This window comes from Coloeus monedula (assembly GCF_965178545.1).
Source record: "Coloeus monedula genome assembly, chromosome: 9".
NCBI lineage: Eukaryota > Metazoa > Chordata > Aves > Passeriformes > Corvidae > Coloeus > Coloeus monedula.
Genome location: NC_138789.1, coordinates 443,298 through 457,959, shown reverse-complemented (window position 1 = coordinate 457,959; position 14,662 = coordinate 443,298). Strand labels below are relative to the sequence as shown.

At 44.5% G+C, this 14,662-nt stretch overlaps 1 protein-coding gene across 2 annotated transcripts in view; it reads right to left on the bottom strand.

Moving 5' to 3' along the window:
- Window positions 1–14,662, bottom strand: part of ACBD6 (acyl-CoA binding domain containing 6) — an 81,405-nt gene that overhangs the window by 25,350 nt on the left and 41,393 nt on the right. Inside the window, exons 6-7 of one of the 2 annotated variants that reach the window (XR_014226630.1) lie at window positions 14,023–14,112; window positions 12,967–13,071 (exon numbers count right to left, since the gene is read on the bottom strand). Coding sequence is in view for 1 of the 2 variants with exons in the window: in XM_082286891.1 (XP_082143017.1) it covers window positions 14,023–14,112 (90 nt within the window). In the remaining variant the exon portion in view is untranslated. The remainder of the gene's footprint in view (window positions 1–12,966; window positions 13,072–14,022; window positions 14,113–14,662) is intronic. The other variant, XM_082286891.1, reaches the window with a different exon arrangement.

The window sequence follows — 14,662 nt, the reverse complement described above, 5'->3', positions numbered from 1 at the left end:
CAGTACTGACACCTCACCATCCTTTAAATCCTCAGTAAAACTCCTCCTGCCATGACCCTCCATGTCAGCCCTGTCTGGCATCGCCTGGGGAAGCTGTGAGCCAAGAACACCATTTTTCTGCTGATCTCTGTTTTGTTCTCTGACTTCCATTCAGTCAGCCTTCCCATTTGCACTACCTGTGGCACTGCATCTGATGCCAAGATGCCTCTTTGGGATAGGGATGGTCTTTGCTCTTGCTTAATGCTTTGACTTAAAATTTAAATGGGCACAAGAGGAACACTTGAACTGATAGGCAAAAAAAAGCTGATGTAAACCATGCCCAAATGACTAGTTTATACAATCTTCTCTTTTTGACTCAATACACATTTATAACCTTTACACTGTGGTTTAGCCCAGCTGACTGGGCTTAGCAAGTTGTTTCTTTCCAGCTGATGACAGCGAACTGACTACATCCACGCTCAACTTTTCCATCTGAGAAGTAAAATGAATGATTTAAGGTCACCACAGCTCTGAGTTTTCCTGCTGCTGTGAAAGACCCAGATCAAAACTGCCTCCACAGTTTAAACTAACCTCTTTTACTCTGCAATTAGCACTGGAGGTAAGGGTGCATGTGATCACTTCCCATCACTCCAAAAACAAGCCCTTGGTCATTAAGCTGTGAAAAATGGATCACATGCAATTGCTGAGCTGTAACTTTACAAATCTCTTCTGAGTCTGACCACTGGAATTCAAAGTGTAATGCTCAATTTCATACCACTTCAGAGCCAAATTACCATGTAATCTGTGAGCACTGCTTGAAAATATCCCCACAACAGCAGCAGGAACAGGACGCCACAGAAGGGAACCAGGCAGCTTTGGCAGACCTGGCTTCTCACTCAGATTTCATCTGCACAGTCCAAACATGATTAAAACTTGAGTTAAAAAAAAAAAAAAGAAAAAAACCCAGTAAATTGGGATTTCCTGAAAACGGTAACCTGGCCTCTGGCTGAGTCCCAGCACATGTCAAAGTTTCTTTGTAGCAGGTTCCATCCAGCCTATTGCTTTCTGAAACACTTCGCTTGTCTTCCTTCTGTGTTAGATAAAGTCAACCAGTCCAAACTCCTTCCTTCCTGTTTTGTTCATTAATCCCTACCTGGATTTGAGAGCTGTGCTGAAAGAGAGACTTTCTCATCCAGTCACCAAGCCTGGGAAGAAAAATGCCCACAGACTGAGCTGGGGCTCAATCTTTCCTCCTCTTCCAGCACCTTGCACACACACAAAGCTCATCACTAACCGTGCTCAGCAGCAGGGACATGTGGGGTTTGCTCCACCAGACCTCCAAACCAGTCCTGGATAAGAATAATCTTCGACTTTATTCCCATGCCTTTCCCCTGCCTCACAAAAATACTGCTGGATATACAGTAAAGGCAGGAAATATCACAGGGAGGGGGGAAAAAAAATCAATTAAAAGAAATTTGCAAACGATTGTGTTAGAGCATCTCATTTAAAGCAGCCACTTTTTATCTGCAGGGCAAGTTAATTGCAGTACTATCGTGGCAGTAACATCGTGCATCACAGAAGGCGACAACATCTTTAAGGGTATTTATTGTGGGCATACTAAATTCAGGACTGCACCCCACAAATTAATTTACAAGGGTGGCAGAAGTCAGCTGGCTAGAGCTGCTATTGCTAATAGCTAGAAAAGACCCACTTAATCACTTTGCATTTTTATTTGCAGAAGATAAAGAAACATTTCTTTCACTAATAGTTTCATGCTTGTTTCATCTCATTTTATCCGGACTGCAGGATCTGTTTAATTTCATTTCATCAGTTTTCTAAGGTTCTTAAAAGTACCATATTTTTATAATCTTGTTATATCCATGAGATAAAAAACGATTATTTGCCCCACCATTTCCCAGATGGGAAACCACGGCAGAAAGAAATCAAGTGACTTGTTCAAGGTCATGCTGGGATTCTGTAGCAAAACTGGAGAATTAGAAACCTGAACCTGACTCCGAAAAGAGCCATAAAGAGAATTTCTTTACTGAATCCACAGATATTCTACTGCTATGTTTTTTAATACCATATATACCTGTGGAAACCCAGCTCTGAATGGACAGATCCTGTTATTTCTCTCAGATGAAAAAAACCCCAAATTCTCTCACCTGCATCACAGGTGTGGCTCTATGAAGAGGAAAAAATGGTAATGTTAATATTTTAATTTATTTTTCTCCTAAACCTTAGCAGAGCCATAACTAGAGTGCAATATCAAAGTTCTGTACATTCAAGATGTGTTGCTCACGGGATCTTGCTGTTAAGTCATGAATTGTTCAGTACTTGGATTTTTCTGTTGGTTTTTAATTACAGCAAAATAAATCACTCAAGCCCTTCTCCCCTCGATGACGGCTGCCAATGCAGTTTTGTTTGCAGTGTTTAACAGCCTCGGGAACTTTCTGCTCTTGTACAGGCTGGGCAGGAATGAAGCAGGAGCACGCAAAGAATCTAAAAGGAATCTGGAAAGCACCAGCTTAGAAGGAGGAGGTTGTGCCATGGATGGGACATGAATGAGGAAAGTAGTACACAGCAGAATAGCAACCAGTAGACAGTAACAGCAGTATATAGTAAAAGCAAGTGTATGTGCACATATATATCTCATATATATACATATATATATATGTATATGTGTGTACTGAACAGCTGCCTTGTTCACTGCCTTCTGTCCACACAAAGCAAATGTCCTGCAGGGGAAAACAAGAGGTGTTTTCCAGAGACAGTTTCCAAAGGTTGTGAGGGTACAGAAGTACCATTTATACACCCAGAAACACCAACAGTTGCTCATCATAATAAAACCTGACACCTGGCCAGCCAAGGCTTTTGCCCTGCACCTCAAAACCTGACCTGTTGAGCCAAAGAGATCTTCTGAACATTTCTGGCAAGGTGGACACGAACAGATGCTTTAGACTCAGACTCAGGCAGTGTTAAGGGGAGGAGCAGGTGTGTCAAACCAAGTCCCTGGCTGCGTCCAAGCTGCGGTTTCCATCTCTCTTCCAAGCTGTGTCGAAGTGCATTGGCAGAACAACATCCATCTGGGATGTACCGAGTGCTGAGCACAGCAGTATTTGTCCTCTGCAAAGAGGATACGAGCAGAGCAGTCCAATCTGCATAAACATCGCATTAGTAACAGCCTAGGTGAAGATTGCATTTTAATTCTGAACCCCAGCTGAAGGACCTGCTTCTTTCGAAGTTCAGAGAAGCTTCTTCAGTTGCTGGTATTGACGAATATTTCAGTGCCCACTGCCAGGGAAGGCTGTGTGCACGGTGCAAAGCCACAGATCCCACGCTGGGACCTCAGGCTTCCTCTCTGGTTTAGGAGTTCAGGCAACACCCAAACACTGTGCCTGGGCAAGGGCTTGGGCAACCAGCCATCCTTAGCACATGCAAACCCCTGGAACAGACCATTTTGGAGGTCACAGCAGACACTGGATTTCTGAGGAACAGGCAACACCACATCTGCCTCTGCTGGTTTCTCTCACACGACAAACCCACCTTAATGATTATTTACACTTCCCTCTTCCAACCTTCCTCTCTCCTCCTATGCAAACGTGCTATAAATACAGACTTGGCATAAGGCCCACCAATCCATGGCTCAGCTTCCCCTGATCCTAAAGGTCTTTTTCTGGACAAGCTGTGATTTAGCTCCAAGTTCCTGTAAGCCTGAGCAACTTCTTCCAGCCTCCATCAGCACTAATGTGACACTTGCCTTTGTGTCACCGAGCTGACACCTGTACCTTGAGAAACCAAATTTCAGCAGGACTCATGTCGACTTCTATATGGACATCCTCCTCCTGAGGGTCCCAAGAGTCCTCTAAGAGTTGTTTGGGGTTTCAGAGGGAACCCTGGCAAAAGTCACCCTCCACTGTACATGCCATAGGACTTTGCCCTGAACAAGACCAAGACCTCTGGCCAGTGTCAGATAATCCGTCACTATAAGCTACTTGCATCCAAGCCAGATATTTATTGCTATTGATCTGCCTGGTCCCAGCGAAAGACTTTTGTTCTCCCAACCCGGGACTTTGACCTCAATTAAGTTATGAATTTCAATCCGATAGACTGCTCCACTTACCCTGCTGCTCTCCCTGACTGGATTAATTAGAATTAGCTAGGCTGGGAGTCACCCCGAGCGCCTCATGGATCATGTTATTTTAATAATAAATAAAGAGACAGCAGCGGCATACAAGGAAGGATTTTGAAAGATTGTTCATCCCAGAGCATCATTCAAGAACTGCCAATACTAATTTCTCTGAGTTTGATTACCTCATTTACTTCTTTTTATTTCTATTCATTAATTGAGTTTTATCCCCCATTACTTCAGCTCCCCAAATGTGCCCTTCCTATAAAGGAACCAGACACACGCTTCGCTGTTACAAAGTTTTATTACTGCAGCTCATCAAAAGTATAGTTAGCAGGAATGGAATAGTCATTAAGCATTTAATAATCTAATAGTGCTGGAAAAAAAAAAAAAATATATATATATAATAGGGGAGGGGGAAGGGAGGCAGAGAGATAAGACAGGCCTGTCTGTTGCCATAAAGTGTGCACTGAGGGCTGGCTATACAGAGGGTTTATTGGCTCTATTTAAGCCAAGCATCGTCCAGAAGGTAACATCCAACACTGGAGACAATGCACATATCCATCAGGATATTTTCTGACAGTACAATAATGCCTTTGGAACATGCCTAAAACGGGCTGAATACCAAAGGAATTTGATTGGCAAGGGGAAGTTTCCGAACTAGCGAGTCGGGGCCTGATAGCTGCATTATCCTTATTACTTGCCCTTGCCTGTAAAAGCAATTACACACCCGAGGATGTCGGGCTGCCCAGGCCTGCACTGAAATGGATTGTCTCGGTCAGCCACGGCACAGCCACGCTGTGGAGTTATTGACCCATAAATGAACACTTATTTGTCATGCTCATTTGAATGTTTAATTGGCTGGAACAGCAGAAACGGATTCGGATGATGGAAGTCCACCAATTCTTCCAGTGCTGGTACCCAGCCTGCAGACAGGCACCTCCCAACCCAGGAACGAACGCCACAGCCAGCCTAAACTCACCTTCAACATGTGGAAGTTCAGGCCTGCCTTTTATAACAAACTTTTATTCCAGCCAAGCCGAGCACTGTTAAAAGAGGAGGGAAGACTCATTCCAACATGGAATGTCCAAGGTGGGACAATCCATTGGTGTGCTAGATAAACTAGAAGATTACTCCAAGATAGGATTTACTTGTTGTGTTACAAAAGGGAGCAGCTGAGTGGTTTTTCTGTGACAGGCAGAGGGAGGATGGCACCAGCCTTCGCTTCCCTGTGCAGGCCAGCACCACCAAGACTTCTGCTATCCCACACGAGTGGGGATGCCTGTTCACATGGGTTTCCAAAACACACCCTCTCACCAAAGACTATTAAATGATGTCACAGAGCAAGAGGGAAGGTCTTTGCTTGAGAACTGATAACAAAATCAGAGACTGAATAGGAGTAAACAACCAGCTTGCACAATTGCTGGTGAGAGCTGGAGCCTCTGAGGGGTCTGTGCAAGGGCCTGGCTTGTTCAGCCCACACAAGCGAACAGGGGAAGTAGGCTGGGAGTGAAGCATCCAAGTCCTTTAAACCAAAACCTGCCTGTAAAATGCTACAAAAGCATCTCAAGGTAATGGGGTGAAAAGCCTGCAGATGAAATTCAGCTCTAATAAACACCAAGTAATGCACACGTGGAAAAACGATCTTCAGTCTAAATCCAGTGCAATGGGCTCTGAACTAGCTATTACCTCTGTGGAGACAGATCATGAGTTATTACAGACAGCTCTGTATTCAATGGTAGTTTATAAAAGACAAACAACAAGGAGGTATTATGAGGGGCGGGGGGTGGGGGGAAAGGAAATAAGAAAACATCACTGTATTGCTTCATTATATCTCATATGGCACTTACAGCTTGGGCATTGGGACAAGTGCTGCTCCCTTCATCTGAAAGGAGTAAGGAAGAACTAGAAATGACCCAAAGGATGACAAGTGGCAAAGTTACTGAGCAGCTTCCAAATGGGGTGGGATTAAATAGATAAAACTCCTCAGTCTGAGAAAGAAGTGATCAAAGGAAAGCAAGGAGGCTAATAAAATCAAAATCAGGACAGAGAAGGTAACTGGGGGAACAATTCCTGTTTCTCATTACACAAGAACGATGGGCTCTCACATGAAATGGTCATGTCAAGTGCATAGCAAATGCACAGTTTAATTACAGGACTCCCACTAGCATAAAGTTTGGGAATCCAAAGAGGGATGAAAGAAATGTATCAAAGAAAAATCTAGAAGTGCAAAGATAGTAACAGTCGTTCAGGATGCCTCCAAGCCACAGATTCTGGGAAAATATAAGAAATGATCACTGTACACTTACCCTACTCTGTCCCCCAAGCATTCACTCTTCCCTGCCACCAGAGACATGACTCTGAGCTAGAAAGTCTCCTGCACTGACACTGTTTTCATGGATGCAAAAGTAACATGTACAAGTTGAGAAACAGGAACCTACTAAATTAGCTTTGCCATTTTCAGTGCTGTTTTGCCACTTACAATCCATGGAGCTATAATCAGGAAACATCTTACTTAAAATACAACCAAAATAAGCTTAAAGAGTTACTGCCTCAACAACGTCTAAAGCAGTCTTACTTGGCAAAACTTAACTAAAGCACTTTGTACTGAAGACTGCAAATTTGAGATGCCCCAATGATTTACCTAGAACTGGGGTGGGTTTTAGTTGTTGATGTTGTTTTTTGTTGTGTGTGGGTTTCTTTGGTTTTGGTTTTTAGAGCAAACTGGAAGAAACAACTGCTGACAACGCATGAATACAAAATTCCATGTGGAAGGTAAAGCCAGGCTTTCTCAAATGGAGAAGTCCAGAAGAAGGTGAGTGGTAGAACTTCTTCAAAACAGGGAAAGCTTTTCCAAGAGGCTGATGGTAAAAGCAGATGTTCTGGGAACCATCTCTGAGCAAAGAGTAGCTGATGGCCTGGTGGTTCCTCTGGCAGGGATGGGTGATGCCAAAGCCTTAGGGAATGAAGCACGGCTGGAGACCATTCCCAGGGTGATTAGAGACCATTCCCAGGGTGATTAGAGACCATTCCTAGGGTGATTAGAGACCATTCCTAGGGTGATGCGTTCACCTGAAGAACCAGCTTGGCTGCCAGTGGTATCCTGTTTGCACAATTAACCAAACACCTTAATGAGGGGCTAAAGGAGTTCCAACAATGACCTCAGAATTACAAATGTTCTAGCACATGCTTATTTCAGAGATGACCCTGAGACCAAGGGCCATGGGGCCATCCCACATCCTTGCAGGGAGGCATTCAAGGTAAGGCTCTTTCCTGTCTCTGCAGGGACACATGAAGGCAGTGGGGAGTAAGATACCTGCTCCTCCTCCAGGGTGCCACCTGCACTGACCTCAAAGCTCACTGCTACTGCTGGCTCCTGTCTGCTGTGAGCACTGACACAGGACGTACCACAAAAGAGTTGTGCTGTCAGGCACGGCATCAGACACAAGGCTCCCTGAGCTAAAACTATGTGCCTTCTGCCAGACTGCATTCCTGCCCCAGCACTGGCCATGGAAAGTGCCTCCCTCTGCACAGCACAGCCCTCAGTACGAGGTGATGCCCACAAGCCACTAAAATGTGCCGCTGTCCTCGGTCCCGGCTTTTTAAACCCTGTGCTTTGATTACCCTGAAAGTATCTCTAGGCTTTGAGGGTAAAGCAGCAGAGACCACTGCGAGTTTCTTCAGGACCAGCTCTTGGATTTCACTTTTCAAACACTGGTTTTGCAAGACACAGGAGCCTGCAGCAGTTCCTGGCTGGTGAGCTGCTTTGCAGGCACATGGGCTGCCTGAGCAAGGGTGCCAACTGCTCTGCTGCACCAGCCCTGAAGCAATGATCCATCTGTCTAGAGGGAGCAGAAGAAACAGACTGGACACATCAGGCTGGAAGATGGGAAGAAACAATGCTAAAAAGCCCAGCCTGGACAAGCAGAAGGAAACATCTCATCATCTGTACAACCTATGGTTACTGTTGATGAAGCCTGAGGTGTCTTCAGAAGCCAAGGAGCAAAACAGGGATCAATCTTTGCATTTCCCAGCATATACTGAGAGTGCCAATATTTTGCAAATGTTTCTGCTGAAAGGGACTTTTCTCCCAGTAGGTAAAAACAGCATCTGCTGAGTGGTGACCATTTAACATTCAACCTGCTGCCAATCTACATTCCACAGAGAGACCCGCAGGAGAGACATGGAGCTGTGCCACTTGTAATAACTGTGTGACTGGCACCATGTCAATGCTTTAATGTAGAATGCTACCCTCTGTCACTAAGCAGAGCTCTCCTTTCTTTTGGCTAATGGCTTTCACACCCACTGGCAACGGTGTCAAGGCTGAAGGGGTACAAGGCTGCAGAGTCTTTGGAGATCTGCTTGACAAAACTGACCATGGAAATACTGACACAGGGATTGGGATGGGGGGTGGTTAAGGGAAGAAGGACACTACTGTAGTTAATGAATCTGCTCTCATTGCTTTGCTTTTCAGCTCTGTTTAGTGCCCCCATGCACTTCCCACTGTAGCTCCCTCCCACAGCAATGGTCAATTCAGCAGTACCTGTGACATCCTTTGCTTGCTGTGAGCAATGCCAAAGCCTCTGCTGCAGTATCAGGTCCAGGACAGGGCCCCTTGTGGCTTTATGAGCCAGGCTTTTAGTATATGTAGGGAGAAATTGATCCTAGGGACATTAACTGCAAGGGCACGAGGCTGTCGTGTTCCTATTTAATCTCAGCCAGGTTTAGAGAATGGTCATAACAGCAGAGGACTTTGGCAGCTGGCACCCTACCCACAAGTGTGTTTGCATCCCCATCTCACTGGGGAGGGGGAAAGACGTGTGGTCCTTGGTCACAACAGTCAAAATATCCACATCAATTTCTCCATCTCCCTACAGGCACAGAATCATGAGGGCATGACAGATGTTCGGTGCAGGAGGCAGGGACGGGATGCACGTTTGCTGAGACCAGCTTAATTTTTAAATATCTGCACGCCTCCAACACAAGACCCTTGCTGTGAAATCCAAACGAACAAGGCTGAAAAGAAAAAAAACGAGCATGCAAGCAGGCCTGACTATTCCTTGCTGCTTTTTGTCCTATACAGACACAATCCTTTTAAGAGTCAGGCAGGAAAACAGAAAACCTATACAAACACACAAAACCAACAGATCACCAATCTTAGCCATCTTCGACATATCCATAATTTCTGCTTCATTTTTAGCTAATGGTGGAAATTAGTCTTTGGATAGTTGATAAAAATCAACCTGTCTCTGCTGGGTTAGTACTGTGATCTGTGGCCCAGCAACTACTTCTAGTACAATTGATTTTCCTTTTTGGCAACCAATAGGCCAGTCAATAATAATGTTGTTTGAGAAGGATTGAGTCATGAGGGAGATGAACCCTCCCTGCCATTTATTATGTTTGTATTGTCTCAATTTGAAAAGGTTTTTTCTTTTTTTTATCCCCAGTCAGTGAAGGTATTACAAGGGGATGGCTGCTCCATGTTCCACATCTCCAGGAGCCCTCTGACTCACCAGTGCTAGGATGCAAATAGAGGAGGAAAGTCAGGAACTGGGAGAAAGACAACCTGGAGAAGCAACCATGCTCCTCCTGTAACTCTAAATATCTTAAAAAAAAATAAAAAAGAAAAAAAACCCGATTCAACTCAAAATATGCTGACAAGCATCACCTCAGTGCATAAATATGACTGAGCAGCCTTGCATGAATTGGTACAAGATACAAATCCAGCACTGGCACCAAAAATCAACCAATGCTCTCTGCAGACAGCATTGACACCAGAAATTACAACTATATAGGAATGAATAAAAGAAACCCCACATATACTAACAACAGATTTCTTAACCTGATGATTTTCAGCTTTTGTCTCAAGTTTCCTTCTCAAACACCTGAAGGGTCCATGAGTGACCACTGAGAACTTGCTGACCAGTGTGTTTAGTGCCTCAGTGCACTGATCTGCACTTTATTGGGAAAGTGAAAAGTCAGCAAATAAAAACTAAAGATCAGTTACAGCTTTTTTCATCCTTTTAGTTATAATTACAGAAAAATTTCAGCACAGAAAATTATTACCATAACATTGATAATTGCACAATGATGCAGTTTAAAAATCATAAAATACTTAAGATACAGCTTAAACTCAGCAGCTCTACCACATGGATATGTATGGACACAGCCCTTAATGGTCCTGTGTGTCAAGTGATACCATTCCCTTTACAGCTCTTTATGTTATTTACTTATGTTTTATTTATGTTAAAACTTGCTCACATGGCCAGATAGGCTCAAAAAGCTCTACCACAGTAAGCTGAGATGCTTAGCACCACTCCAGGGTAGTTCCCCATACACTCCCAAGGGCATGCATGAACACGTGGATTATTATTTTGGAGAAAGGAGCACCCACAAAGGAACAAAATGCAGCCACAGAAAGTCCAGGAGCAAAGCCTGTGGTCTACCTCCCCCAAATACACTGAAGGAGCTCCTCTGAAAGCTGCTTGAGCAGCACCTCACATCCAGGAGGTGCTCTCCCCATAGAGGAAAGCGGTTTTCCTTTGTTGCTCATCCTCTGCAAGGAAAACTTGTGTCTTCATATGTTTTAAAGCTAGAAATGGGTATTATAGTCGTGTTGCTGCACTCCTGTGTAACTGTTCTGTTACCACTGTGTTATGCTTTTACCATAACATGATTATCTTTTACCATAACTTTATGTTACCAACTGTCACCTTGCTGTTTTAGGCAAACAGTTCCAGTGAAGGAGGCTGTTCTTAGACTGAGCCCCAAGCTCTGGGTATTCCCAGCAGAGCTCCAAAACACCATCCCACCACCCACTGTGACATGGCCTCTGGCACTGAAGAGTTAGGTAATTCAATTACACAAATGCCCCTTCTCAACAAAGCAAAGCAGCCTGTTGCCTTTCTGTATCCCCTCGCCCATGGCAATTGCTTTACCACCTCTTTTCAAATGTGCTATTAGAGCTAATTATGAACAACCAGAGCATTCAGTGGCTGCAGCTGTTCAGTGACATTAGTGAAGCACCCTTTGGAAACTGCAGCACCACTGTTAAAAAACAAAGCACAGGCACTGGATCACTGCAGTCCACAGGCATGGGTTATTCCCAGAATTAAAGTGCTTTTGAGCATGCTACAAGAATGAGCAGAGCCAGGAGACCACTCTTCCTACTCCTAAAGCTGCCTGTTTATCAACAAAGAGCAATAAGTTGATTCTTGCAGACCCTCTTGATCCAGAGACTTTGACAATCGATAGTACAAAGGTAACTAAAATAAGGCAGCAAAAAGGGATTAAGGCACATCTGCAGGCACAGTGAACAGGTAAGACTTGCTCCAGGTCACCCAGCAGAGCATCACTGTCACTGCCTGCTTAGGGCAGCTAAATCCTTTAGTGCACTGCAGAAGAGCCAAGATGGAAGAACATTTATTAAGAAGGTAATGGAAGACAGTGTAAATCTGTCATGCTGTTTGACTAACTTTTTAGAAGCATACTAAAACATAGGCATTAAAAAAAAATTGGTCTGTAACATTCCTCTCCTTCACTACCTGCTCATAACCCTCCTAATCCCTAATTTATTCTTTATGTCTCACACTGCCTGCACGAAGGTGCTGCTGCAAAACTGAACAAGACAGAAGAACCCCTGAAGACCTGGAGAGGCAGGTGGGAATCGTGGAGGCTGCTTGGACACAGGTGTGAAGAGAACCTCTGCTGGGAGCACATCACTCTGGAAAAACAGCATCACCCACTCAGCAGGTAGTCCCTCACACCAAACCCACTGCTCTTTGCAGCCCATGCATTCACTGACAGTGCCTTTGGTAATGTCTTATAGCAGGTGCTGTGGTGTTACGGCCTGTTAGGAAGGCAGTTTCTTTCTCTCACTTTTTCTTCTGGTTGCTCTTTAAATTTTTCCTGCTTTTGCTTTGGATGTGAATTCTTCCAGGGCAAAGGTCAAAAAAAAAAAAAATTTAAAAAAGGAGAAATAAACATTGTCACAAAGTCTTGAAATGTTATTGCAATTTATATATGGCTGAGAATAAAAATGTGTCTGCCTTCTCTGGGAACACACCTACGTGCAAACAGAGACCTTTATAAAAAATTCTCCTTTATTACCTTGGTGGGGAAAAACATATCAAAGATTGATTTTTCTTTTTATGGCTATTATTAACCTTTTGTTACTGGCCAAAAATAATCTGGTTAGAAAATGTGCAATGCATCAAAAAGTAAAGAGAAGAATTTAACAGAAAATTAATGCTCAGAGGAAAAAAAAATACGATGATTCTCCCTTTGCTTTTTCTTCTAAGAGTCAGACTTTACCTCCAAAGGAATGAGACAAGTGTCAAAGAAAAGAGATGTTTCTGAGAGAACCCAGAACCATCTCCCAGGCTGCCAGGGCAAAGGGAGTGGGCAGCTGCCTGATTCCACTCCTTCCCAATTTCAATGCAAAGCTGTTCCTGCCTGTGTCCAACACACCACTCACTAGCTCTGTCTGAAAGGAGATGGACAGGGTGTGCAAAGCCCCCATTTGCACTGGCTTCACTCTATCCCTCTTCTCTGTAGGGAAAAACCCCTATAAAATCCATTACTACAACTGAAACCCTGGAGACCTAAGCATGAACATACACATCTCATCAGCCACGGCAGAGCTGTGCTTTCTCATTCCCGTCCCACCAGCAATGCTGCCCAGGAAAGGGCAAGACAGACTTTTTTACAACAATTTTATGTGTGTGTAAATACCAACACAACTGTCTGTAGCCTGTGAATGCTACAGCTCTGCTGACAAGCCTTCAGACTGCAACTCTGCTTCAGATTCACCTCATACAAATTCCCAAAGCATCTACTGAAGGCTGCTCAGATCTCACCAGTGAGAGCTCCAAGATTCATCAGCAGAGGTGTATCTATGTCCAAGCTGGGAAGGGGAGCAGATCCAGTAAGCGCCATGATGGTAAAGTGCAGTCAGTCGTGATCTGACAGAAGTATGTTGGACAATTATTTCTGAACACAATCACATTTACACAGGCCAGCCCTTAACTACAACAAGCTGACAGAACTGGGGGTGTTGACTCAGGAGCACTGGCAGACCCAGGATGACTGGCTGGAAGAAACCATTTGCAAAGTGGTTGCTGAGCCAGTTTAGGTCAAAACCTGCTCAATTCAGATACCCTGAAACTGGTGTCAGCTAAGCTCAGACACGTGGGCTGCAAACCTCAGTGGCTCAAAATTCTGTTATTTTTCCCAGGTTACCTTTTTTGGATGTTCTTACAAGAGAATCCCAGAATGGTTTGGGTTGGAAAGGACATTAGAGATCATCTAGTTTCCAAACCCCTGCTATGGGCGGCAACACCTTCCACTAGACCAGGCTGCTCCAAGCTCCATCCATCCTGGCCTTTGAACACTTCCAGGCATGGGGCAGCTACAGCTTCTCTGGGCATCCTGTGCCAGTGCCTCGCCACTGTCACAGGGAAGAATTTTTTTTCCCGAATATCTAATCTAAACCTACTCTCTTTCAGTTTAAGTCATTCCCCCTTGTCCTGTCACTACATGATCTTGTAAACAGTCTCTCTCCATCTTTCTTGTAGGTATTGGAAGGCTGCAATTAGGTCACCCTGAAGCCTTCTTTTTTCCAAGATGAACAATCCCAATTCTCTCAGCCTCAGAGGAGAGGTGCTCCATCCCTCTAATCAACTTTGTGGCCTCCTCTGGACTCGCTCCAACAGGTTCATGTCCTTCCTGTGCTGGGGCCCCAGAGCTGGATGCAGCTCTGCAGGTGGGGTCTCACCAGAATGGAGCAGCTTTTCTGTGATAAATAACCTGAGAGAACTTGCTGTGGAGTTGTGGAAGACTTCAGTTTCATGGAAACATTTGGCCAGGAGGCTGCATAAAACATCAACCCAGTTTACCTCTGTGTTCCTTCTTACCTGGATGTTCACGTCAGCAGCGTTCTGTAGCAGTACTGAAACCAGCTCCTTGTGTCCTCTGTCACATGCCCAGTGGAGCAGAGCCCGGCCCTGAAACAGCCAGGAAAAAATTAACAAATCCAAGCAAAAAATCCCCATGGAAAATCAGTCTTGCTATTAAGTAATAAGCACCAATACCAAAATTAACACAGACTTTAAAAAAAATACAAAATAATATTAGTATGCTACTTACTACTGCTGGTGATTTGGACTTGTACAATAATGCTGGGAGCGTCAAAGTGACACACGGTTTAATTTTTCATTAATTTAGCACCAAACCCACAAGCCAGCAAAAAATTCAGAGGGGAAAAGCAGCAAAGTATGAAACGCAGGAGCCAGGATATTATTTGTTTTCCCATATAGATTTAGGATTTTGGCACCTCTGACTTTTCTGAGAGCAGTGGCTTACACAGCAAGGGTTGGATATTCAACGCTGCCTAAGTCACCCGGATGCCAAGTCCCCAAACAGCTCATTCCTCTGGCAGGTCTGAAACACTCAACCCACGGGTCCTGCCTCTGCTGCAAGAGAAGACTGAAACTGGGTGTCTGGGCAGGCACCCCCGACGGTCCTCTCTTGGGCAGGCTGCTGCATCCACGCCTC